The sequence below is a fragment of the Hylobates moloch genome, unplaced genomic scaffold, assembly GCF_009828535.3.
Source record: "Hylobates moloch isolate HMO894 unplaced genomic scaffold, HMol_V3 SCAFFOLD_12, whole genome shotgun sequence".
Taxonomy (NCBI): domain Eukaryota; kingdom Metazoa; phylum Chordata; class Mammalia; order Primates; family Hylobatidae; genus Hylobates; species Hylobates moloch.
In genome coordinates, this window is record NW_026652287.1 from 102,442,605 (window position 1) to 102,467,115 (window position 24,511).

Genomic DNA, 24,511 nt, shown 5'->3' on the forward strand with positions numbered 1-24,511 from the left:
TTTAGCACAAAGCGGGATCAGATGATTCAAGGGGACTGAACCTTGGCCCAGTCCAGAACCAGACAGACGAGGCAAGTCTCAAGCCAGACTCCAGACTGCTTGCACCTGGCCGTCCTGAGCAGGAATACCACTGCCACACCAACGTGTCCATTATTCTAGAGGGAGAAATACAGGGCAGTGCCACTCAGGCCACCAGGAGCAGCTCCAGGTCCTCACCCCATTTGAGAGTGGAAATCTGACTCCAAAGAGGGGTTGTAACTGCTCTACCCCCACAGAACAAAGAGGTGGACCCAAACCTCAAACAGCAAGGCTGGTGAGCTAGATGGACCCACTGCTGCAGTCCATGAGGCTTTACAAGGACCCAGGGCCTGTGCAGGGAAGCCAAACTCCCAGAGCCACGTGGCACCATGCAGCGGTCCTGGGGCATCTATGAGACACAGAAGCTGCTTTTCCAACTTTATTTAGAAAAACAAATCCAGGTCCCAGTGCCCCCTGTACCCTCCCCGACCCCAGCCATAACTTAAATAACTTAGAGACAGAGTTGGAGGGAGGGGACAGGAGAGGTTAGGGTGACGGTGGAAGGAGGAAGAGAGCCCACTACAGCCGCCGCAGCGCCCGCTTCTTGTCCGTCTTTTTCTTGGCCGCCAGCTTCTTATCACGCTCGCCAGCATGCTTCTTGGCCATGGGACCCTCAGCCCCTCCCGGGCCCCCCGGGGCCCCAGGGTCGGTGGAGGAAGCTGCTGTGCCACTGGCCAGGGCCCGACCGGCTTCAGCCCTGCCGCTGGGCCCGCCGGCGCCCCCGTGGATCTCTGTGAGCAGACGGGCCCGAGCCGCATACTCCTCGTAGTTCTCCAAGAGCAGGCGGCCCGCCTCCTCGTTGAGTGCAGACTCGGGGTTAGGGTGGATCAGCAGGCACTTGATGGTCTGTGGGAAGAGGCCCAGGGTCACGGTGAGTCGGGCAACCTACAGGGACCCCCAGGCCTCCACAAGAGGGTGGCCTCCGCTCTGGCTGTTCCTTCTGTTCCCAACTCAGCTGCAGATCCAGGCCCCACCTATGCTGCATCCTCCCTCATCTTTGCTCCCTGTCTCCCTCAGAGGCCACTTTCCTATGACCTGCCTCACAGCAGATGTTCCCGAAAGGACATGATACCATAAGGCCCATGGTTTAAAATGTCCCTGGTCCTCTGTGGAACTTGCTGGGTGACAGGGGAAACGCCAAGGCCCCTCTCAGGAGTCCATTACTTGCCTGAGCCCCAGACTTGAGTCCTATCATGGTTTTGAATTTGCCTCCGTGCAGTTCAGCATGACCTCAGAGGCCCTCTGGTTCAATGAGTGTGGCCGGACAGAGGGAAGAGACTTCCCCAGGGCCTCAGGATGTGAGGAACTTACACCTGCGTGTTGGACTCTAAAGCTCCCCATCTTTCCAGATACAGCATAAATCCTGACCTCTCACTGTCTTTTATCAGAAATCCGAAGTTCACAGCCTAAGACTCTAGCTGGGTTGGACCATACACAAGAGGGCAAGACACCAGGACTGCTGGCTGAGGTGCACTTCGAGGGTGGTCCAGAGATTCCTCTCAACACCCTTCACAGCCCGTCCTGAGGGGTAAATTGGAGTGCAGAGGTGTGACCTGCAGCCAGACCTCCAGCAGCCCCTGCTGGATCCTCCGAAGTGGGTCTGGGCAAACTGGCCACAGCAGTTTGCTCCCTGGGGCCACTATGACACACACACAGTACCTGGCTCAGCAGATATCACTGAAGGTGACCAGGACGCAGGTTCCCACCCTAATTCTCATCACTGCACCCAAACTGCAGGTCTGGCTGCCCTTCTTGTGGCTCTCTTGCTGGCCGAGCCCCTGACAGGCCCAGATGCTGACCTAGCAGCAAGTAGGCGTGGAGCTCGGTGCCAATGTCCCCAGCAGCCTCCAATGACACCCCAGGGGAAGGGAGGCGGTGCATGTGGGAGGGAAAGGTTTGGGGTCTGTTTACCTTGGAGCTCAATCCTCTCCCTCCGCATGGCAGGAAACCCCAATTCCCCACCCTCTCCGCCATGTGCCCCAGGGACTCATTAGAAATTTGGTTAACTTTTTTTTTTCAGCTTGTGGGAAAGGTGGGGAGGCAGCAGGCTATAAGCAGCCTGGAGCACCAGCCTAGACCAGGACGCCTCCACCTCGGCAACACCGCAGCCAGGTCATTCTGTGTCATGGAGCCAATCTCGTACACTGCAGGATTTGGGCAGCACCCTTGGCCTCCACCCACTAGATGCTAGTGGCAACCCCGAGTTGTGACAACCCTTTTGGTCTCCTGACAATGCATAATACCCCTTGGGGGACAAAATCACCTCTGGCTGAGAAACACTGGTTTATGAATCCTATCGCTATTAAAAAACCACTAAACTGTATACTTTGGAACAGTGAGTTTTACGGCATGTAAGCTCAGCTTTAGCAAAAAAGCGTCTAATGAGACCCCATCTCTGCAAACCATAAAAATATAAAAACTAGCTGGGTATGGTGGTGCATGCCTGTAATACCAGCCATTCAGGAAGCTGAGGCAAGATCACCTGAGCCCAGGAGTTCAAGGCTACAGTGAGCTATGACTGCAACCTCCACCTCCCAGGCTCAAGCGATTCTCCTGCCTCAGCCTCCCAAGTAGCTGGGATTACAGGCATGTGCCACCATGCCCGGCTAATTTTTGCATTTTTAGTAGAGACAGGGTTTCACCATGTTGGCCAGGCCGGTCTCGAACTCCTGACCTTGAGTGATCCACCGCACCTGGCCTACCCTATCCTTGTTTTTTTTAAAAAAAGAGAGAAAAACTATCCTACAATACAAACTCACCACTCACTGCATAGTAAGGTGCCCCTAGGCACTTCTCAACAGTACTTGGGTGTCCTGGGTCTGGCACTGTTCATCTTTCCAGGAAAGCTAGCAGCCTGGATTTTTATGTGGAAACCTTCAACCACTTCAGAGTTGATTCAGAAAAACCAAACAAAGCGCTATGGCTCAGACACCAGCAGACCTCCAGAGGCAGGAGGCAGGAGGCCCAGCCCCAGCCCAGAACTCACCAGCAGTACGTGTCGGATGCCCAGCTCAGCCGTCCAGTCCCTCTTGAGCACGTTGACGCAGATCTCGCCATTGGCGCCCACGTTCGGGTGGAAGATCTTGGTCAGGAAGTAGCCCTTGGGTGGGGAGGCAGGGAAGTCCTTCCCCAGCAGGAGTTTCATGCGGAACAGACCTCCAGCATATGGGGTCCCCTCTGGAGTGGAGGGAGGGGTACAGGGTCAGGGTAGTCAGGAGCCCCAAGGCACCTCAACACCCCAAAGTCCAGTCTCCACGGTCTGATTGTGATGTATGTGGGTGCCCCGCCAGCTCTGCCATCAGACTGGAGGATTCTTTTTTTCTTTTTTTGAAATAGGGTCTCTTGTGTCACCCAGGCTGGAGTGCAGTGGCACAATCTCAGTTCATTGCAGCCTGCAATTCCTGGGCTCAGGTGATCCTCCCATCTCAGCCTGCCAAGTAGCTGGGATTACGGGCATGCCACCAGGTCTGGCTACTTTTTTTTTTTTTAAGAGTAGGGTCTCACTATGTTGCCCAAGCTGGTCTTGCACTCCTAGGCTCAAGCAATTTGTTCACCTCCACCTCCCAAAGTGCTGCGATTACAGGCGTGAACCACCATGCCCAGTCAGGCTGCAGAACTCTTAAGAGCAAGAGGCCAGGTGTGGTGGCTCATGCCTGTAATCCCAGCACTTTGGGAGGCTGAGGCAGGCAGATCATCTGAAGTCAGGAGTTCAAGACCAGCCGGACCAACATGGAGAAACCCTGTCTCTACTAAAAATACAAAATTAGCCAGGCGTGGTGGCGCATGCCTGTAATCCCAGCTACTCGGAAGGCTGAGGCAGAAGAATCCCTTGAACCCGGGAGGTGGAGGTTGCGGTGTGCCAAGATTGCGCCATTGCACTCCAGCCTGGGCAACGAGCGAAACTCTGTTTCAAAAAAAAAAAAGTCAAGTGCAGTGGCTCACACCTGTAATCCCAGCACTTTGGGAGGCTGAAGTGGGCGGATCACAAGGTCAGGAGTTCGAGACCAGCCTGGCCAACATGGTGAAACCCCGTCTCTACTAAAAATACAAAAAATTAGCTGGGCATGGTGGTGTGCGCCTGTAATCCCAGCTACTTGGGAGAACTGCTTGAACCCAGGAGGCAGAGGTTGCAGTGAGCAGAGATTGCGCCATTGTGCTCCAGCCTGGGTGACACAGCAAGACTCCGTTTAGAGAGAAAAAAAAAAGAGCAAGAATGGCTGGGTTCCTAGGGGGCCACAGGACCTCCCCCAGAACCTCAGAGATGATGCCCATCTTGCAGCCCCCACCTGTGTCACTATCAAGCTCGTCTGCACCCTCCTGGATACCCCTTCTCAGCCCAAGTGACCACTCCAGTCACAGGCCCTTCCCAGGTGGCAGGGACCCGAGTACGCACTTTCCTATAAGATGCCCACTTACATGCCTTTCAGATCAAGGATCCAACTGTCTGTCAACTCCACAGCCTCCCACCCTCAGTGAACGCTTCTCCCACTCACTCACTTGCTTGGGTCAAAATACTGTCCCTCCCCTAGCCCATCAGCAGCCTGAGCATGGGCCTGCTAGGTCCTCCCCCGAATCTCATTCCATCTCCAAGGCTAGCTTCCTGGCTGGCCTCTGGGTTCTTCCCCCTGCCAGGCCGGCTCTCCTCACTACAGTCAATAGGAACTTTGGAGGGATTTGTCACACCCCTGCTTTAAACCTTCCACCAGCTTCCTCTACAAACTCCTTGCAGAGGCCTAGAAGCCTTAAAAGATCTTGGCAGCTTCACCATCAACTTTCTTCATGTGTTTTTACCAAGCACCCAGCTCCACCTGCCCCAGGGCCTTTCTGGGAGCCGTCTCATTGTCATGATCCCATGCCCCCTGCAGCAAGGCATGAAGGACCTCAACTGTCACCACTACCAGGTCTTTCCTGACCACCTACCACCATCACCACAGTGGACTAGACCATTCCTTCACAGGCTCTGCTCAAATCCTGACTTTGTAGGAATTCTGGTGATAATAGAAATGTAGCTTGCATGAAACAGTATTCTAAATCACTCCGCAAATCATGTGACCCGCAAATCTTTTATGACCCGTCTCCCCACGATCTGCATCTGGCTTGTTTCCTCATCCCTGACACTCACAGCAGGATGGAGTTTGAGATCACCTGGCCCACCCTGACACCATTCCCACCACCTGGGACTCTCTTCCCATTCCTACTTAAATCCTACCCACCCTCAGGTCCAGGAAAGCCATGTCTGAAAGCCTTGCTTCAAATCTAGAGTACCATCCCATGATATACTAACTCAATGACCAGGTATTTCTCAACCCTTATGGGAAAAGAGTACATGATTGTCATTTGTGGCGTCCTGCCCTGTCCACCAATGCATCCCCAGCACCTGACACGAGGCCAGCCTGTAATGGGTACTTCCCGGTAGGGTGATCTAGAGCAGGGTGATGGAGGATCTAAGCAGCAGCCTCTTCTCTTCCCTTCCAAACTCACCAGGGCCCTCGATGGTGACCTGGAGGTCGGTGAGGTCCTCCTCGTTGGGAAAGACCTTGATGCCATCAGGTGGGTCTGCGGTCAGTGTCGTCACCTCCTTGTACACCAGGCGGATGATGTGCGGGGGCAGGTTCTCCACGTTGGAGTTCTGGGCACGGATGGGAGAGCAGGGTGAGCGAGTGTTAAGAGCTGGGCTTCCCGCAGGGCCTAAAGATGCTGAAACTGCCCAAGTCTTGACTCAGTGGCCCCAGGCTGTCAATCACCCTTGAACTCCCAGACCCTCACCCAGGATGCTTCAGGCCACCAGCCCAGGCAGTTTCCAACAGAAATGGGGGCGGGTTCACGGCGGGGGGGCTTGCAGATAACTCCACCCACCCCAGAAACCCCCCCCCCCCCCCCAAAGCCCGCTCCTAACCCTGCTTGGGCCCCAGTGGTTCCACGTAGGCCAGAGATCTACTCTCTCCCCCTTCTCCACTAATTTTGGGTTACAGCATCCTTGAAACCCCGGCTCAGGTCTGGAGATGGCGGCGGGGCGTCCTTGCTCCTGGTAACACCCATGGGCGGGCCGCAAAGCGCCCGGAGCCCTCACCGCCAGGGAGACTGCGGGCCGCCCGAGCTCCTGCTCCGCCTGCGGGAAGGCCCTCGGGCCCATCCCGGGTCAGGAACCCCCAGGCTAGCCCTCAAACCCCTCAAGGCCGCCCGTCGGAGGCCCCAAAGACTCCACCTCCTCCCTCAGGGACACCCCCGACCACCCTCTTAGGCCTCACCGCCCGTGCTCACCATGGCTGCGGCCGGCCGGGGGCGGGTCCCCCCGGCCCCCTTCCTGCGTTCTTCGGTCCGCCGGCCGGGGCGGGGGGCCCAACTGCTGCCGCTGCGGCCCTGGAGAGGCCCCGGCGGCCCCGCTCCGCTCCCCGCTGCCTCCGACGTCCGCAGCGTACAGCGTACAGCAGCCAACCGCCCCGGTGCCCGGCAGCACTGAGCCGGCCGCGCGCGCACCACGGCCTTTTTATAGCCGCCCGCAGGCCACGCCCTCCGCGGCCCCTCAGCACCGAGCCTCAACCGTGACGTCAGCGCGCACGTTCCTTGGTGTTCGACGCGCTCGCTCCCTTCCCCGCAAACTATGGTCAGCAGCGAGGGAAGTGGCGGAGAGGGCTGGGTAGCGGGCCGGCCAATGGGGGCCCGCGGGGGTCGGGGAGGGTTCTCAAAGAACGGAGGGGCTGAAAAGGGGAAGAAGAGAGGAAGGGGGACGGGGAAGGCGACGCGGCCGCTGATTGGACCGTTTGAATGAGACGCCGCCACGGCCCGGCATACGCGCGGGCGCGCCCTGACGCTGAGGAAGTCGGGCACGCGACTAACGGTCTTCCTGGGGGCTGGAGCGTGGCGAGGAGAGGCGGGACTCGGGGTTTTAAAAGCGTGATGGAAGGCGCTCGGGCCAATAGGGATTCGCTTTAGTGACTGGTGGGTCACGAGACTCGCATGGGCCAATGGCTGGCAGAGACCGGTCAGAGGGCGACCCAGTTTCGTGCAGATCAAACCGCTGCCAGCCAACGAAATCCGTTGATTTTTATATATGCAAATGAAGTGTGCGCTGCCGCCCGCGCCCCCTCCTTTGAGCCGTGGTGGAGGTGGGCGCTGGAACTCCGGCTACATTTTTCTATGAGGCGCCATTTTGTGCTGGAAATGCTCTTGAACCCACGTCCTGTATTGCTAAGGCTCAAAGATCAGTCAGAATGACCTCGAAGGCTTGGACAGCCTTGCCCTCCGTGTGTGACCCCGACCTCTGCCAGGCTTCATCGAAGACGCCAGCCTCAGTTTCTTTCTGTGACAAATGGGCACTGGGATCCGTTGCGATGCCAGGGAAAGAAGTCAGAGAGTGCCAAGACGTTTATTCAGGGCATGGTTCTGCCTATGACTGACCCATGGCCTCCAGCCACACCCGCCTTCTCTGGGACTCAGTTTCCTTCTCTAGGAAATGGACACATAGCTGCCTGGAAAAGGGACCGTCTCCAGCCCTCAGTGTCAGTAAAAACGTCAGGCAATTGCTTGAGAACGGTGGCCAGAGGTCCCTGAGCAGGCCTTTTGGAGGTGCTTAGAGAGGAGGGGGAATGCTGAAGTTGGCCTTCCTTTGCTTATCTGTGCAGTGCGGTCGCAGTGCCCTCTCGGTGTCTCTGCCAGTCTGTGCGTCCACAGCTCTTCTTAGTTTCTTGGCCTTTTTCAGCCGTGGATGAGAGCATTAACATCTGGGCCTAATTTGGCCACAGGTATCTGAAAAGACCCCTGGCTACCAGCTTCCCCTCATGGGGCCTCAGCTTCTGAAGAAGGAATAAGGAAGTTGTGAAAGAAGTCTGCATGGCCAAGGCCAGGCGTGGCAGCTCAGGCCTGTAATCCTGGCACTTTAGGAGGCTGAAGCTGGCAGATCACCTGAGGTCAGGAGTTCGAGACCAGCCTGGCCAACATGGTGAACCCTATCTGTACTAAAAATACCAAAATTAGCCGGGTGTGTTGATGCAGCCCTGTAATCCCAGCTACTCATGAGGCTGAGATGGGAGAATCGGTTAAAGCCAGGATGAGGAGGTTGCAGTGAGCTGAGATCTCGCCACTGCACCCCAGCCTGGGCAACAGAGCAAGATCCTGTCTCAAAAAACAAAAAAGCAAAAAAAACAAAAAACAAAAAAAACCTACATGGTCGGGTACAGTGACTCACGCCCATAATCCCAGCACTTTGGGAGGCCAAGGTAGGTAGATCATTTGAGCCCAGGAGTTGGAGACGAGCCTGGGCAACATAGTGAGAGACTCCCACCAATATGTACAAAACAAGCAAACCCAAAACAACAGAAAAAACAGCTACAGCATAAAAAGTCATCATCGTAACTAGTTTGTGGAGAAGTCGCTACAGGTGATCCCTTCCTGCTCCCTCACCCCAGGTCCAATCTATACCAGTTCCTGTTGACGTCATCTACTGAATCTCATCACTTCCCCCCATCCCCTATGCCACCAATCCTGCTTAGAGTCACTGTCATCCCATTTGCCGATCAGCATTTTGCTGATGTTCAATTTTAGCCTGCTGGGTGTGGAGGATTCCAGCCCAATTAACAGAAAGGAAACTGAAGGAGCAGGAGGTAAAGTGACTTGCTCAGGGTTCCCCAGCTGGGACAAGGCAAAGCTAGTGGCTAAATTAATCTTGATCTTAAAAATCCACCCAAAAGCCATAACAATAATGATGATAATACTAATGGTTATTATGTATTATTTGCTGTGTGCCAGACCCTGTTCTGGTTTCTTTACGTGCTTGATGTCATTTAATCCTTGTAACAACCATGATGGGTGGATATTATTAATTATTATGATACCCCTCTGGATACCTGCATTCATTCAATACATTTGTTCTTCTTTATCAGCATCTACACTATAGCTGGCAGGATGCTATGGGATACAGCAGAGAATAAAAGGGACAAAACCGTGACTTTCATGGATCTTACATCCTGGTGCGGGAGCCAGATAGCAAGTAAGTCTATATCATCCTGTCAGCAAGTGATAAAGACTGAAGAACAATCAGTAAGTGATAAAGACAGGAACAGTTAATGGGAGGGGGAGGTTCGAGAGGGAGGGATGGGGCTGCCATTTTACCTTGGCTGGGCAGGGAAGATCTGTATGGGGAAAGGTCATTTGGGCTGTCGGAAGGTCTATGGGAAAAGCATTTTGAGCAAAGGGAACAGCAGGTGTCAAGGAGATTGTGCTTGGTGCTTTTAGGGAACATTAGGAGGCCAGTGAGGCTGGGTTGGAGTGAGGCAGAGCAAGTAGAGGGCTCTGAGGTGGGAGAGGTGAGGGGGTGCTGGTGGGCCTCCTAGGCCATGGTGAAAAGTATGTCTGTTTTTTGAGCAATGGGGAGGCATTGGTGGCTTTGAACAGAGAATGACTCTATCAGACTTATGAACAGAAACAGGGAGGCCAATGAGGAGGTGATTACATTTGTTCAGGTGGGATGGTGGTGGTTCCAAGCAGGATTGGTGGCGTTAGGAATGAGGGGAAGTGATGAGATGATGTCAACAGCAACTGGTATAGATTGGGCTTGGGGTGAAGGAGCGGGAGGGATCACCTGTACCCTGAATAATCACCTGAAAACCGGGAAGGCAGACCTTTTCCAAAAAGGTTTTCCGATGCTGTGGTCCATTGGTCTCTGGTCCAACTCACTAAACTCTGCCCTTGTAGCTCCTAAGAAAACTAATGGGTGTGTTTCCAAAAACAGGCAGTGGCCAAAGTAGGCCCTTGAGCTATAGTTTGCTCCCTGCTTTACACAAATCCCACATGCCCCACGCCAGCTGAAAACTCAGGAGTCCTCCTCCCCACTACATTTTGCATAAATCCCAGACTCCCCCAAAACCCATAAGCCCTTGCAGCATCTCCTGAGGCTCCCTTGCCTTTTTCTGTTTGTTCCTGGAATAGGCCAAGCTTTTTACCCTGAGGACAGTTGGACAGGCAGTTCCCTATGCCGGTCGTGCTTTTCCCCCCTCCTTCTTCTCATCTCCTAGGTTTACCCTAACTCGTCACCTCTTCACAACAGCTTCTCTCCTCTTTCCTCCCCTCCCACGCTCTCTTTGCTTCATCCTCTTTGAACTTCATGATCTATCAGGATTTGCAATTATTTGCCTGCTTGTGTGTTTGACTCTTCCCAACTAGAAGATTAGCCCCAGCAGAGCAGGGATCTTGTCCTTAGTCCCTAGCAGGGCGCCTGACAGACTGAAGATGTTATACATTCAACCAAAATGTATTGAGCACCTACTATGTGCCAGGCACCAATCTGGGTGCTTGGGATTTATCAGAGACCAGATAGACAAAGATCTTTGCCCTTGGGATGCATCAGAGAACAGATAGACAAAGGGCTTACTGTAGTTGAGGAAGACAGAACCAAAAATGAAACATAATAAATAAGGAAAACATGGTATTTTAGAAGGAACTACATGTTGCGGTAGGTAGGGAATACTCTCTGTTAACCATGTTTTTCCTCTGCCCTCATGCCACAATAATCAACTGATCTTCAACAAAGCGTACAAAAACATAAAATGGGGAAAGGACACCCTATTCAATAAATGGTGCTGGGGAAACTGGCAAGCCACATGTAGAAAAATGAAACCGGATCCTCACTGCTCACCTTATATTAAAGTTGGTACAAAATAAATCGAGGTTTTTGCCATTATTTTAATATTTGCAAGCTATACATCTGACAAAGGACTAATGTCCAGAATTTACAAGGAGCTCTAACAAATCAGCAAGAAAAAAAATGATCCAATGAAAAAGTCGGCAAAGGACATGAATGGACAATTCTTTCAAAAGAAGATATTGCAAACAGCCAACAAACATATGAAAACTGCTCAGCATCGCTCATTATCAGGGAAATGCGAATTAAAACCACAATGAGATAATACCTTACTCCTGCGAGAATGGCCATAATTAGAAAAATATAATAGATGTTAGCATCGATGTGGTAAAAAGGGAACACTTTTACACTGTTGGTGGGAATGTAAACTAGTGCAACCACTATGGAAACCAGTGTGGAGATTCCTTAAAGAACTAAAAGTAGATCTACCATTCGATCCAGCAATCCCACTACTGGGTATCTACCCAGAGGAAAAGAAGTCATATGCAAAAGACACATACACATGCATGTTTATAGAAGCACAATTTGCAATTGCAAAAATACGGAACCACCCTAAATGCCCATCATCACCCAATGAGTGGTTAGAGAAAATATGGTATATATACACCATGGAATACTACTCAGCCATAAAACAGAAAACAGAATGAAATAATGGCATTTGCAGCAATTTGGATGGCCGTTATTCTTTTTTTTTTTTTAGACTGAGTCTCGCACTGTCACCCGGGCTGGAGTGCAGTGGTGTGATCTCAGCTCACCGCAACCTCTGCCTCCTGGGTTCAAGTGATTCTCCTGCCTCAGCCTCCCGAGTAGCTGGGATTACAGGCGCCCAACACCACGTCCAGCTAATTTTTTGCATTTTTAGTAGAGACGGGGTTTCACCATGTTCGCCAGGCTGGTATTGAACTCCTGACCTCGTGATTCGCCCACCTCGGCCTCCCAAAGTGCTGGGATTACAGGCGTGAGCCACTGCGCCCGGTCCTGAAGGCCATTATTTTAAGTGAATTAACTCAGGAATGGAAAACCAAACACCCTATGTTCTCACTTATAAGTGGGAGCTAAGCTGTGAGGACGGAAAGACATAAGAATGGTACAATGGGGCCAGCCATTGTGGCTCACGCCTGTAGTAATCCCAACACTTTGGGAGGCCAAGGCAGGCAGATCACTTGTGGTCAAGAGTTTGAGACTGGCCTGGCCAACATGGTGAAACTCCATCTCTACTAAAAATACAAAAATTAGCCGTACATGTTGATGGGCACCTGTAATCCCAGCTGCTCAGGAGGCTGAGGCAGGAGAATCGCCTTAACTCGAGAGATGGAGGTTGCAGTGAGCCGAGATTGCACCACTGCACTCCAGCCTGGGCCACAGAGCAAGATTCCATCTCAAAAAAAAAAAAAAAAAAAGATACAATGGACTTTGGGGACTTGAGGGTAAGATTGGGAGGGGATGAGGGATAAAAGGCTACATACTGGATGCAGTGTACACTGCTCAGGTGATGGATGCAGCAGAATGTCAGAAATCACCACCAAAGAACTTATCCATGTAACCGAACACCACCTGTACCCCCAAAACTATTGAAATATAAACAATTAAAATTATAATGATGGTCACAACATTTTGTGGATATATACTAAAAACCATTGACTTATGTAGTTTAAATGGGTGAATTCTATGATACGTGAATTACATCTCAATTAAGCTTTTTCTTTATCTTTTTTTTTTTTTTTTTTGAGACAGGGTCTTACTCTGTCATCCAGGCTGTAGTGCAGTGGCGTGATCTCATCTCACTGCAGCCTCCACCTCCCAGGCTCAAGCAATCCTCGCACCTCAGCCTCCCGAGTAGCTGGGACTACAAGGGTGCACCAACACACCAGGCTAATTTTTGTGTTTTTTTGTAGAGATTGGTTTTCGCCCTGTTGCCCACGCTGGTCTCAAACTCCTGGCCTCAAGCAATCCATCTGCTTCAGCCTCCCAAAGTGCTGGGATTACAGGTATGAGCCACTGCACCCGACCTAAGCACTTTTTTTGTTTTTTTTGGTAAGAATTTAAAAAGTTACTGTGATGGGGGAAACTCAAAGTCATAGGGATGGGAGAAAGAGAGAGAGAGAGATCTGAGGGACAGTGTTCCAAGTTGGAAGAGGTGGCCAGGAAGGGCTAGGCTCTGCAGACTCCAGAAGGCCACCGTGAAGAGTGTGGGTGAGCTCTAGGGAGCTATTGAAGAGTTTTTTTTTTTGTTGTTGTTTTTTTGAGATGGAGTCTCGCTCTGTCACCCAGGCTAGAGTGCAGTGACGCAATCTTGGCTCACTGCCAGCTCTGCCTCCTAGGTTCACACCATTATCCTGCCTCAGCCTCCCGAGTAGCTGGAACTACAGGTGCGTGCCACCACGTCCGGCTAATTTTTTGTATTTTTAGTAGAGACGGGGTTTCACCATGTTAGCTACGATGGTCTCGATCTCCTGACCTTGTGATCCGCCTGCCTCGGGCTCCCAAAGTGCTGGGATTACAGGCTTGAGCCACCACGCCCGGCCTATTGAAGAGTTTTGGGCAGAGGAGTGACTGGATTTGGTGCTCATATTGGGACTGTAGCTCAGGGCTGCTGGTAGAGACTGGACTGGAGGGTCCAGATTGGAAGCAGAAAATCCAGCAGTGAGTGGACTGTGGCTTGGCGAGGGTGGTGGCCGTCTGGGGAAGGGGTGGAGGGAAGGGAGCAGATGTGAGAACTAATCAGAAGGTGGTCTAGTGATTGGCAGCCTTCCAAATCCTTTGGGAGGCAGGAATTGTCGGAGGATGGGATGGGGAAGGGGCGCCCTTTCTTTGCTAAGTACTAGTAACCCATGAACTCGCTTTTGTTCAGGGCCAGGCGCGGTGGCTCACGCCTGTAATCCCAGCACTTTGGGAGGCCTAGGCGGGTGGATCACCTGAGATCAGGAGTTCAAGACCAGCCTGGCCAACAAGGTAAAACTGCATTTCTACTAAAAATACAAAAACCAGCCGGGCACGGTGGTGCATGCCTGTGATCCCAGCTATTCGGGAGGCTGAAGCAGGAGACTTGCTTTAGTCTGGGAGGCAGAGGTTGCAGTGAGCCAAGATCGCGCCACTGCACTCCAGCCTGGGCAGCAGAGTGAGACTCTGTCTCAAAAGAATTTACTTTTGTTCAGTGAAACCTAAATTGTCCCTTTGGCTTGAATTCTGGCTTCAGAAATTAATCTTCATTTCTGTCCATCTCTATTAAATTACCAAAGAAATATGTGTTTGGAGGGAAATCCACAGTTACTGAGGCATGGGAAATGAAGGCTGGAGGTGCTGCTCTAGCCCTCCTTCCCCTCCTCCCCTCCACGTCCACACTTCTTTCCACAGCGCTTCCCATCCACATCGATCAGTAGCCTTCAATTAAACTGCTGCACAGCAAGTGTCCCTCAATACAATCGCATTATAGAGCAGGTGCAGTGGCTCATGCTTGTAATCCTAGTACTTTGGGAGGCCTCAGAAAGAAGAACATTTGAACCCAAGAGTTCAAGACCAGCCTGGGCAACATAGGGCAACCCTGTCTCTATAAAAAAATAAGAAATTAATTTTTTTTTTGAGAGAGAGAGTCTCATCCTGTTGCCCAGGCTGGAGGGCAATGACGTGATCTTGGTTCACTGCAACCTCCACCTCCCAGGTTCAAGCAATTCTCCTGCCTCAGCCTCCCAAGTAACTGGGATTATAGGTGTGTGCCACCACGCCCAGCTAATTTTTGTATTTTTAGTAGAGACAGCGTTTCACCATGTTGGCCAGGCTGGTCTCAAACTCCTGACCTCAGATAGTCTGCCTGCCTCGGCCTCCCAAAGTGCTGGGATTATAAGCGTGAGCCACTGCACCCGGCCGAAATTAAAATAATAAAAAAAAAAAGTTAGCCAGGCATGATGGTGCATACCTGTAGTCCCAGCTCCTCGGGAGGCTGAGGTGGGAGAAACACTTGAGCTGAGGAAGTTGAGGCTGCAATGAGCTGTGTTTACGCCACTGCACTCCAACCTGGGTGACATAGGAAGACCCTGTCGCAAAACAAAAACAAAAACTCTCAAAAAACAACAAAAAAGGTCAAAGATCACACTGTAGTTTCTTCATACTCTCTGACTGATGGGCATCAAGGCTGAGCCCAGTGCATGGCTAGACACTGCCATGAGCATCCTCCCTCATCTGTTTATCTTTGGGTACAGCCGTGAGCATATCTGAAGGACAAAGTCTTAGAGAAACTTTCAACATCAAAGAGTATGCGTGCTTGCCATTCTGCCTAGTGGCCCTCGGCAGGGTTCTCCTTATTTGGATTCCCAAGATGTGACTTGCTCCTTTAACCTGTATTTCTTTAGCACCAGATATACACCGGGCACTGTTCTGGGTGCTTGGGACACATCCGAGAACAAGATAGGAAACAAAATCCCTGCCCTCCTAGGGCTTCCATTCCAGCAGGGAGACTAAAAGTCTTCCTGGGACTGAGTGGCAGCCCGGGATGCAGGCCTTTGCATGCTCATACTAGGGAAGTCCTGGGCTAATAGGTAAGTCAAGGTGGTAGTATTAAAAGATATTGGCAATGCACAGTGGCTCGTGCCTGCCGTCCCAGCACTTTGGGAGGCTAAGGCGGGAGGATCACTTGAGCTCAAGCGTTTGAGATCAGCCTGGGCAACATAGTGGGACCCTGTCTCTACAAAAAAATTAAAAATTAGCCAGGAGTGGTGGCACATGCCTATAGTCCTAGCTACTTAGAAGGGTTGAGGCAGAAGGATTGCTTGAGCCAAGGAGGTTGAGGCTGCAGTGAGCCATGATCACGCCATGGCACTCCAGCCTGGGTAACATAGTGAGACCCTGTCTGAAAAATAGAATAAAGACATTAATTGCTGTAAATATTAGTGTAGGCTAAGGAGGTTCAGGAATGTTATGAGGGGGACAGTTTTTTTTTTTTTTTGATGGAGTCTTGCTCTATTGCCCAGGCTGGAGTGCAGTGGCGCCGTCTTGGCTCACTGCAACCTCTGCCTCCCAGGTTCAAGCGATTCTTCTGTCTCAGCCTCCTGAGTAGCTGGGATTACAGGCGTACGCCACCACACCTGGCTAATTTTTTGTATGGTTAGTAGAGATGGGCTTTCACCATCTTGTCCAGGCTGGTCTCGAACTCCTGACTTCGTGATCCACCTGCCTTGGCCTCCCAGAGTGCTGGGATTATAGGTGTGAGCCACTGCGCCTGGCCAAGGGGGACAGTTTTAAATACGGTGTAACTAATTGAGACGGTAACATCTGAATAAAGATTTAAAGGAAGTGGCTGGGCACAGTGGCTCATGCCTGTAAACCCAGATCCCAGCACTTTGGGGAGCTGAAGTGGGCGGATCACTTGAAGTCAGGAGTTCAAGACCAGCCTGGCCAACATGGTGAAACCTCATCTTTAATAAAAATGCAAAAATCAGCAGGGCGTGGTGATACATGCCTGTAGTCCCAGCTACTTGGGAGGCTGAGGCAGGAGAATCACTTGAACCCAGGAAGCGGAGGTGGAATTGGTAGTGAGCTGAGATCATGCCACTGCACTTTAGCCTCGGTGACAGAGCGAGACTTTGTTTAAAAAAAAGAATTTAAAGGAAGTAAGAGAGCAAGTTTTGTGGGAATACAGAGAAAGGCCATTCCAGGCAGAGGAAACTGCCAGTGTCAAAGTCCCCTCACAGGAGCGAGCCTGAATATGAGCAGTCTTCAAAAGATTCAGCATCATGGGCAAGTCAAAGTGTCCTGTCTTTTATTTGCATCTCCTTCCTTCCCAGTGAGGTTGAGCATCCTTTCCTGAGTTTCTGTGTCTGCTAGTCGGTGGTTGGTAGCAGGTTCTCTGCTCCTTAGTTCCTGAGTACTTCTGAGCAGGCACTTGTGACTTTCCCAGCTTGAGGTGTCTGCACACGCTGGGGTAGGTAATTGACAAAAACTACTTTCCTCTGTGCCTCTGGAGCTGAACTTGGAACTCTCCTGGGTGGGAGAGGCCGTTATCAATGCAAAAATAGGCCCTTAACTGGATCGGGTGCTCCCTCTAGTGACAGACACAGCAGTAATTAAATGCATTGCCCAGGTCAATCCTGCTTTGCAAATCCCTGAGCACAAGGCAGAGACTTCTTGAGTGCACTAGGAATTTCCTGTAATGACTGTACAGCCGACACTGGTGATGCACACCAAGCTTAAACAGAAGAATGCCCGGTGCTGGGGAGGGTGGGAGCACACGGACGTTTTCACATACATGGACTTGGCACAGGCCCTCTGAGTTGTAGTTGGCATTGTCTAGCAAAAGTCTTCAAAATACACCTGCCACTCACCTCCTGAGAGCTCATCCTAAAGAAAATTAAGGGAATGGCCAGGCGCAGTGGTTCACACCTGTAATCTCAGCACTTTGGGAGGCCAAGGCGGGCAGATTATGAGGTCAGGGGATTGAGACCATCCTGGACAACATGGCGAAACCCTGTCTCTACTAAAAATACAAAAATTAGCTGGATGTGGTGGGAGTGCCTGTAATCCCAGCTACTCGGGAGGCTCAGGCAGGAGAATCGCTTGAACCACAGAGTCAGAGGTTGCAGTGAGCCAAGATCGCGCCACTGCACTCCAGCCTGGGTGACAGAGCAAGACTCCATCTCAAAAAAAAAAAAAAAAAAGAGAAAAGGAAATACACCAAGTGGTGTGCAAAAAGATGTTCCTCAAGTATTGTTTAGAGTAGTAAAAACTAGGGAAAACCCAAACATCTATTGGTAGTGATGGCAGGGGCTGCTGCTATCATGCTGGCTGCAGCAGGGAGGTGCAGCTGGGGCTGCACGTTTCACGGAGCCGGTGGAGCCCCGCCCCTTCTGAGTTGGGGCAGAGCTCCCCAGGTGTCGCTGCAGTCACCCAAACTGTGGCTGTGGATCTGAGCCTCCCTGTGCTCTTGGGGGGTGAGAGGGGCGGTGCCAGGAACAGGCAGGATCTGCTCTCCTGGGTGCAGCTGCAGCCACCAGACCTGGTACTGCAGATCTGGGCCTCCAGCTCCACAGAGCAGGCAGGAGCTGGGACAAGCGGGAGCCCTGCCCCTTCTGAATTGGGGTGCGAGCTTCTGGGTGCAGTGGCAACTGCCCTCCCAGGCACAGAACTTAAGAGTCTCTGCAGCGCCGGGCACGGTGGCTCAAGCCTGTAATCCCAGCACCTTGGGAGGCCGAGGCGGGCGGATCACGAGGTCAGGAGATCGAGACCATCCTGGCTAACACGGTGAAACCCCGTCTCTACTAAAAATACAAAAAATTAGCCGGGCGTGGTGGCGGGCGCCTGTAGTCCCAGCTACTCGGGAGGCTGAGGCAGGAGAATGGCGTGAACCCGGGAGGTGGAGCTTGCAGTGAGCCGAGATAGCGCCACTGCACTCCAGCCTGGGGGACAGAGCAAGGCTCTGTCTCAAAAAAAAAAAAAAAAAAAAGAAAAAAGAGTCTCTGCAGCCTGCACCCTTGGGGGCCCCAGGAAGGTCCCTCCATCCCTTCAGTCTCAGGGGTGCCTGTTCCCACTGCCTGGCTTCTCACCGCTCCTGGCTTCTGCTCCCATCTCGGATCAGTGGTTAGGGCAGAGCCCCGGGGCGTGAATGGCAATAGGAGGCCTGGGCAAAAGGGGGCGGCCTTAAGGAGGGCCTGAAGGCTGGGGGCTGGGCTACCAGTCCTGAGGACCAGAGTGGGGACACACAGTGCCTCTTCTGAGCCGCCCATGGCCACCCATGGACCAATCAGCATGCACTTCCTCCCCTCTGAGGCCCATAAAAGCCCTGAGCTCAGCCAGAGCAGGGCAGGGGACAGCCAGAGAAGGAAGAGGGAGGAGAGACAACTGGACAACCAGTGGCAGAGAAGAGCTACCTGCAGAGACTACCTGCTGGCAGAGAGGAGCCATCCCCACCAGGGCCTCCTCTCTGCTGAGAATTGCAGACATTAGGATGACCAGTTGCAGGGAGGAGCTACCCTCTCCAGAACCTTCTCTCTGCTGAGAACTGAACACTCAACAGATGACCTGCCTACAGAGAGGAGCTACCCACTGTGGGTCCTCTGAGCTGTTGTAACACTAAATCAAGCTCATCCTTGTTTTCTTCACCCTTCACTTGTCTGCGTACCTCATTCTTCCTGGACTCAGGACAAGAACTCAGGCAAAGGCGCCATTGGCAACAGAGGTTTCCAGCGGGGAAGAAAATGGTCACCCCAAAGATCCTGTAACAGTAGGAACTGGGAAAAAATTATGCTGCATCCATATGACAGAATATGCTATAGCCATTGAAAATGAGGGAGGGTTTGTTGTTTTTTGAATCATTGGTGTCTCGAAGAATCTGATGAAAGTACTGGATCCATTTCCCTGAAAAAAGCAAGTACAAATGCTAACTAATACATGTGAAAAGAATAATGAGTTTGGAAAATTATCATCTGAAGATTGCCGTTCAACTTTTGGAGAGTGATATTCAGATGCCTTGAAGATTTCCAATATTCAAACATCGTTGTAATGATTGATTCAGCCAAGGCCGGGCACGGTGGCTCACACCTGTAACCCTAGCACTTTGGGAGGCCGAAGTGGGCAGATCATGAGGCCAGGAGTTTGAGAGCAGCCTGACTAACATGGTGAAACCCCGTCTCTACTAAAAATACAAAAATTAGCTGGGCATGGTGGCACATGCCTGTAATCCCAGCTACTCGGGAGGCTGAGGCAGGAGAATCGCTTGACTCTGCAAGGTAGTTGCAGTGAGCCGAGATCACACCACTGCCCTCCAGCCTGAATGACAAGGCAAGACTCCATCTCGAAAAAAAATAAAAAAATAATTGATTCAGCCAAGAGAATCATCAGTGGAGGCCAAAGCAGCATGTGAAAGTTTGAGGAGAAAAAAGATAACTCCATAGCATCAGGCTAAGTGTGGTGGCTCATGCCTGTAATCCAAGCACTTTGGGTAGTTGACACCTTGATCTCAGACTTCCAGCCTCCAGAACTGTGAAGAAATAGACTTCTGTTGTTGGCCGGGTGCAGTGGCTCACACCTGTAATCCCAGGGAGGCTGAGGCAGGACGATGGCTTGAGCCCAGGAGTTTAAGACCAGCCTGGGCAACACAATGAGACCCCCATCTCTATAAAAAAAAAAAGCTTAAAAATTAGCCGGGCATATTGGTGTGCACCTGTAATCCCAGCTATTCAGGAGGCTGAGGTGAGAGGATCGCTTGTGCTCAGAAGGCCAAGGCTGCAGTGAGCCTCGTTTGTGCCACTGCACTCCAGCCTTGGTGGAGTGCACTCAGAGCATATGAGCTCTGAGCATGTGAACTTCAGGAAGCATGAGAGCATGGGCTTCCTTCAGCCAAAGCGCTGAGACTCTGGCGTCCCTTCTGTGGTTTTCCTGTCTCACACATGTAACCCAGATCTAATCATGAGGAAACATCAGATGCGCCTAAATGCAAGGGACATTCTATAATATGGCCTACCTGGATTCTTTAAAAAATCAGCATTAAGAAAGGCAAAGACTGGGCTGGGCGTGGTGGCTGCAACCTGTAATCCCAGCACTTTGGGAGGCTGAGGCAGGAGGATCACTTGAGCCCAGGAGTTCTAGCCTGGGCAACATAGCGAGACCCCTTCTCTTAAAAAAAAATCTCCTTAATCTCTGCATGAATTGTGTGCAATAATAAAAAATAAAAATAGAAAAGAAAGACAAAGACTGAGTAACTGTTTCAGACTGAAGCCACCTTGGCCGGGCACAGTGGCTCACACCTGTAATCCCAGCACTTTGGGAGGCTGAGGTGGGCGGATCACTAGGTCAGGAGATCGAGATCATCCCGGCTAACACGGTGAAACCCCGTCTCTACTAAAAATACAAAAAATCAGCCGGGCGTGATGGCGGGCACCTCTAGTCCCAGCTACTCAGGAGGCTGAGGCAGGAGAATGGCGTGAACCCGGGAGGTGGAGCTTGCAGTGAGCCGAGATTGCGCCACTGCACTCCAGCCTGGGCAACAGAGCGAGACTCTGTCTCAAAAAAAAAAAAAAAAAAGACTGAAGCCACCTCAAGAAGCACGATAGCTGGATGCAACACCCAATCCTGGAGTGTCACAAACTGAAAGCTGCTCTGAAGGACAATAGCAGGACACTTGATGAAACTCAAACATGGACTTGGTCAATGCTAAATTCTTGAGTGTGATAATTATGCTGTGGATGCGTAAGAGAGCAGCCTTGTTCTTCAGAGTGGCCTCTAGGGGTAAAGGGATGTGATGGATGCAACTTACTCCCAAATATCTTCAAAAAAAAAACCATGATTTTTTTTTTTAGACGGAGTCTTGCTCTGTCACCCAGGCTGGAGTGCAATGGCACGATCTCGGCTCACTGCAACTTCCGCCTCCTGGGTTCAAGCAATTCTCCTGCCTCAGCCTCCCAAGTAGCTGGGATTACAGGCACCTACCCCTACGCCTGGCTAATTTTTGTGTTTTTAGTAGAGACGGGGTTTCACCATGTTAACCGGGATGGTCTTGATCTCCTGACCTCATGATCTGCCCGTCTTGGCCTCCCAAAATGCTGGGATTACAGGCGTGAGCCACTGTGCCTGGCTTTTTGTTTTTCTTTTTTTTTTTTTTGATGGAGTTTTGCTCTTCTTGCCCAGGCTGAGGTGCAATGGCACGATCTTGGCTCACTGCAGCCTCCGCCTCCCAGATTCAAGCAAGTCTCCTGCCTCAGCCTACCGCAGAGCTGGGATTACAGGCGCCTGCCACCATGCCCAGCTAATTTTTTGTATTTTTAGTGGAGATGGGGTTTCGTTATGTTGGCCAGGCTGGTCTCAAACTCCTGATCTCAGGTGATCCACCTGCCTCAGCCTCCCAAAGTACTGGGATTACAGACATGAGCCACCATGTCCAGCTTTTTTTTTTTTTGAGACAGGTTCTGGCTTTGTGGCCCAGGCTGGAGTGCAGTGGTGTGATCTTGGCTGACTGCAACCTCTACCTCCTGGGCTCAAGCGATCCTCCCACCTCAGCCTCATGAGTAGCTGGAACTACAGGTGCATGCCAACATGCCCTGCTAATTTTTTTTGTGTGTGTATATATATATATATATGTGTGTATATATATATATATATATTTTTTTTTTTTTTTTTGTAGAGATGAGGTTTCACCATGTTGCCCAGGCTGGTCTCAAACTCCTGAGCTTAAGCAATCCACCCGTCTCGGCCTCTGAAAGTGTTGGGATTACAGGTATGAGCCACCGTGCCCAGCCAAGATGAATATTTATATGGAAAGAAAACCATACAATGATGTCATATAATGGTAACAAATGGTGAGTTGGTGAAAATGACACAGAAGTTCTTTGACATATTCTTGTAACTGTTCTGTACGTTTGAAATTTCAAAATATAAAGTCAAGAAAAGTGAAATGAAAAAGCATGCACACAACATCTGGCATAGATTTGAGACGTTCACAAGCCCACCCGTCAAATGCGGGTTAAGAATAGCTGCTGAGAGGCTGCATTTATTGGCACAGTCGGGTTGCCAGTTGAGCGAGTGTTAGGTTACAAAGGCGAACACACTGAAGGCAGAATGCTCATGTCAGATCTTATCCTTGACTTGCCCACCCCGCACACAGTGGGTGTGGAGCAGATTGCTCTTCTCTTGTTGAACACAAATGAATCCGTTGGATGGCATGCAGCGTCCATGAGGAATGAAAATACATACACTGAAGCACTGGAGTTCCGATTCAGAGTGGGAAGCTAATCACTCTCCGAGGGAGAGGAATGAGACTCCAGTCGCCCATCTCTCTCACGTGTCTTGGCATATGCTTAGTGAGGGGAATGGCAGGCAAAGTCTGCACCATTTGCATTTAAATCTACGCTGTGGGAGGCTGAGGTGGGAGGATCGCTCGAGGTCAGGAGTTCAAGACTAGCCTGGTCAGCATAGCCAGATTCCCATCTCTATATTTATATTTTTTAAAATTCTTTTTTCTTTTTCTTTCTTTTCTGTTATTTTATTTTATTTTTTTTTAGGCAGAGTCTCACTCTGCCAGCCAGGCTGGAGTGCAGTGGTGCGATCTCGGCGATCTCAGCGATCTTGGCTCACTGCAACCTCCTCCCTGAGTTCAAGCGATTTTCCTGCTGTGGAATTTAAAAATTCTATTAAAAAAAAAAAAAGTAGGGCCAGGCATGGTGGCTCACGCGTGTAATCCCAGCACTTTGGGAGGCCGAGGTGGGCAGATCATCTGAGGTCAGGAGTTCGAGACCAGCCTGGCCAATGTGGCGAAACCCTGTCTCTACTAAAAATACAAAAATTAGCTGGGGGCGTGGATCGCTCAGGAGGCTGAGGATCGCTTGGGGAATCAAGGCTGCAGTGAGCTGAGATTGCACCACTGCACTCCAGCCTCTGCAACAGAGCAAAACCCTGTCTAAAAAACAAAACAAAACAGTAGACAGTACACTTGCTGATACAAAAATCCAGAAGTGCAAAAGGGGATTTAGAAGTAAAAAGCCCCAGCCATCCAGTTCCCCTCTCCATAAGCAACCCTGTCAGCCAGAATGGGCTATGCTAGGCTGCAGTAACAAGTAGCCCCAAAGCCCTGGTTGTTAAAGCAACAAGAGTTTATTTCTCATTCGTGCTACATGTGCATCTGTGGCTGGTGGAGCCCCTATTTGGCATCATCCTTACTCTGGGGCCCTGGCTGATCTGCCTGGGACTCAGGCCAATAGAGCAGCTATGACCTGAAATATGCCAGTGCCCATGGAGGAGGGAAAAGACAGAGCATGGGAGAGCCACACGCTGGCTCTCAGAAGCTTCTGCCTGGAAAGGTACTTCTGCCCACACTTCACAGGCCAAGGCAAGTCGCATGGGCACAGCTAACTTTGGGGGCAGGGAAATAGAATCCTACCATGTGCCCATGAGGAGAATTGGAAATATTTGGTGCAGTAAATTTATATACCGATTCTGTCCCCGCCTCCTTTTACACAAATGGTAGCATACATGCACACTATTCTATATCTTGCTTTCTTACCTAACAATAAACCTTGGAGATTATTTCACACTGGGTGATGTGGGCAACATCCAAGGCATCTTCATTCTCTTTTATACAGCTTACTTGCACTATTAAATTTCTGTTTCTCTTTCTATATATACAGTTGCGTGCAGATAAGTTAACTATACGTATGACATGATGTCCTTCTATTATTAGATGAAAAAAGCAGGGGCCAGGTGCGCTGGCTGATGCCTGTAATCCCAGCACTTCGGGAGGCCAAGGCAGGAGAATCACCTGAAGTCAGGAGTTCAAGACCAGCCTGGTGAATATGATGAAACCTGGTCTCTACCAAAAATTCAAAAATTAGCTGGGCGTGGTGGCGCACGCCTGTAATTCCAGCTACTCAGGAGACTGAGGCACGAGAATCGCTTGAACCCAAGAGGCAGAGGTTGCGGTGAGCTGAGATCGCGCCATTGCACTCCAGCCTGGGAGACGGAGCAAGACTCCGTCTCAAAAAACAAAACAAAATAAAAAAAGAAATAAAAGAAAAAAGAGGTTACAGAGCAGTTTATATATAGGAAGGCTGATTTGTAAAAAAGAAAAAATCGTTTTCATGTGGAAATTTCTAGAAGAAAACATAGCTAATGTAAACAGCATTTGACTCTGAGCAGCGAGAAATCAGGAGATCTCCATTTTGTTCTCTCCTTCTCTGGATTTTCTAATTTTTTTTTGCCCCTATAACAATCACTGTCATTGTCAGGGTGCACTTGGTTGCCAGGAACAGAAGCCAAGAGAGGTTTGTGGGAGAACTGAGGGACTTCCATGGGTTCACTTGTTCCTCAAGAACAAGGACCTTG

The 24,511-nt window shown here is 50.9% G+C and overlaps 1 protein-coding gene and 1 long non-coding RNA gene across 2 annotated transcripts; one reads left to right on the top strand and one right to left on the bottom strand.

Moving 5' to 3' along the window:
• Positions 1-443: 443 nt before the first annotated feature.
• UBE2S (ubiquitin conjugating enzyme E2 S) lies at positions 444-6,569 on the bottom strand. Its single transcript, XM_032171207.2, has 4 exons — positions 6,340-6,569; positions 5,560-5,707; positions 3,065-3,255; positions 444-924 (listed from the first exon to the last, which is right to left on the bottom strand). The coding sequence occupies exons 1-4, from the start codon at positions 6,340-6,342 to the stop codon at positions 598-600; spliced, it is 669 nt and encodes a 222-aa protein (XP_032027098.1). The 5' UTR covers positions 6,343-6,569; the 3' UTR covers positions 444-597.
• Positions 6,570-7,651: 1,082 nt separating this feature from the next.
• On the top strand, positions 7,652-24,078 carry LOC131380794 (uncharacterized). Its single transcript, XR_009208998.1, has 3 exons — positions 7,652-8,455; positions 8,958-9,064; positions 23,871-24,078. It is a non-coding gene; the product is annotated as an uncharacterized LOC131380794 (long non-coding RNA).
• The last annotated feature ends 433 nt before the right edge of the window (positions 24,079-24,511 follow it).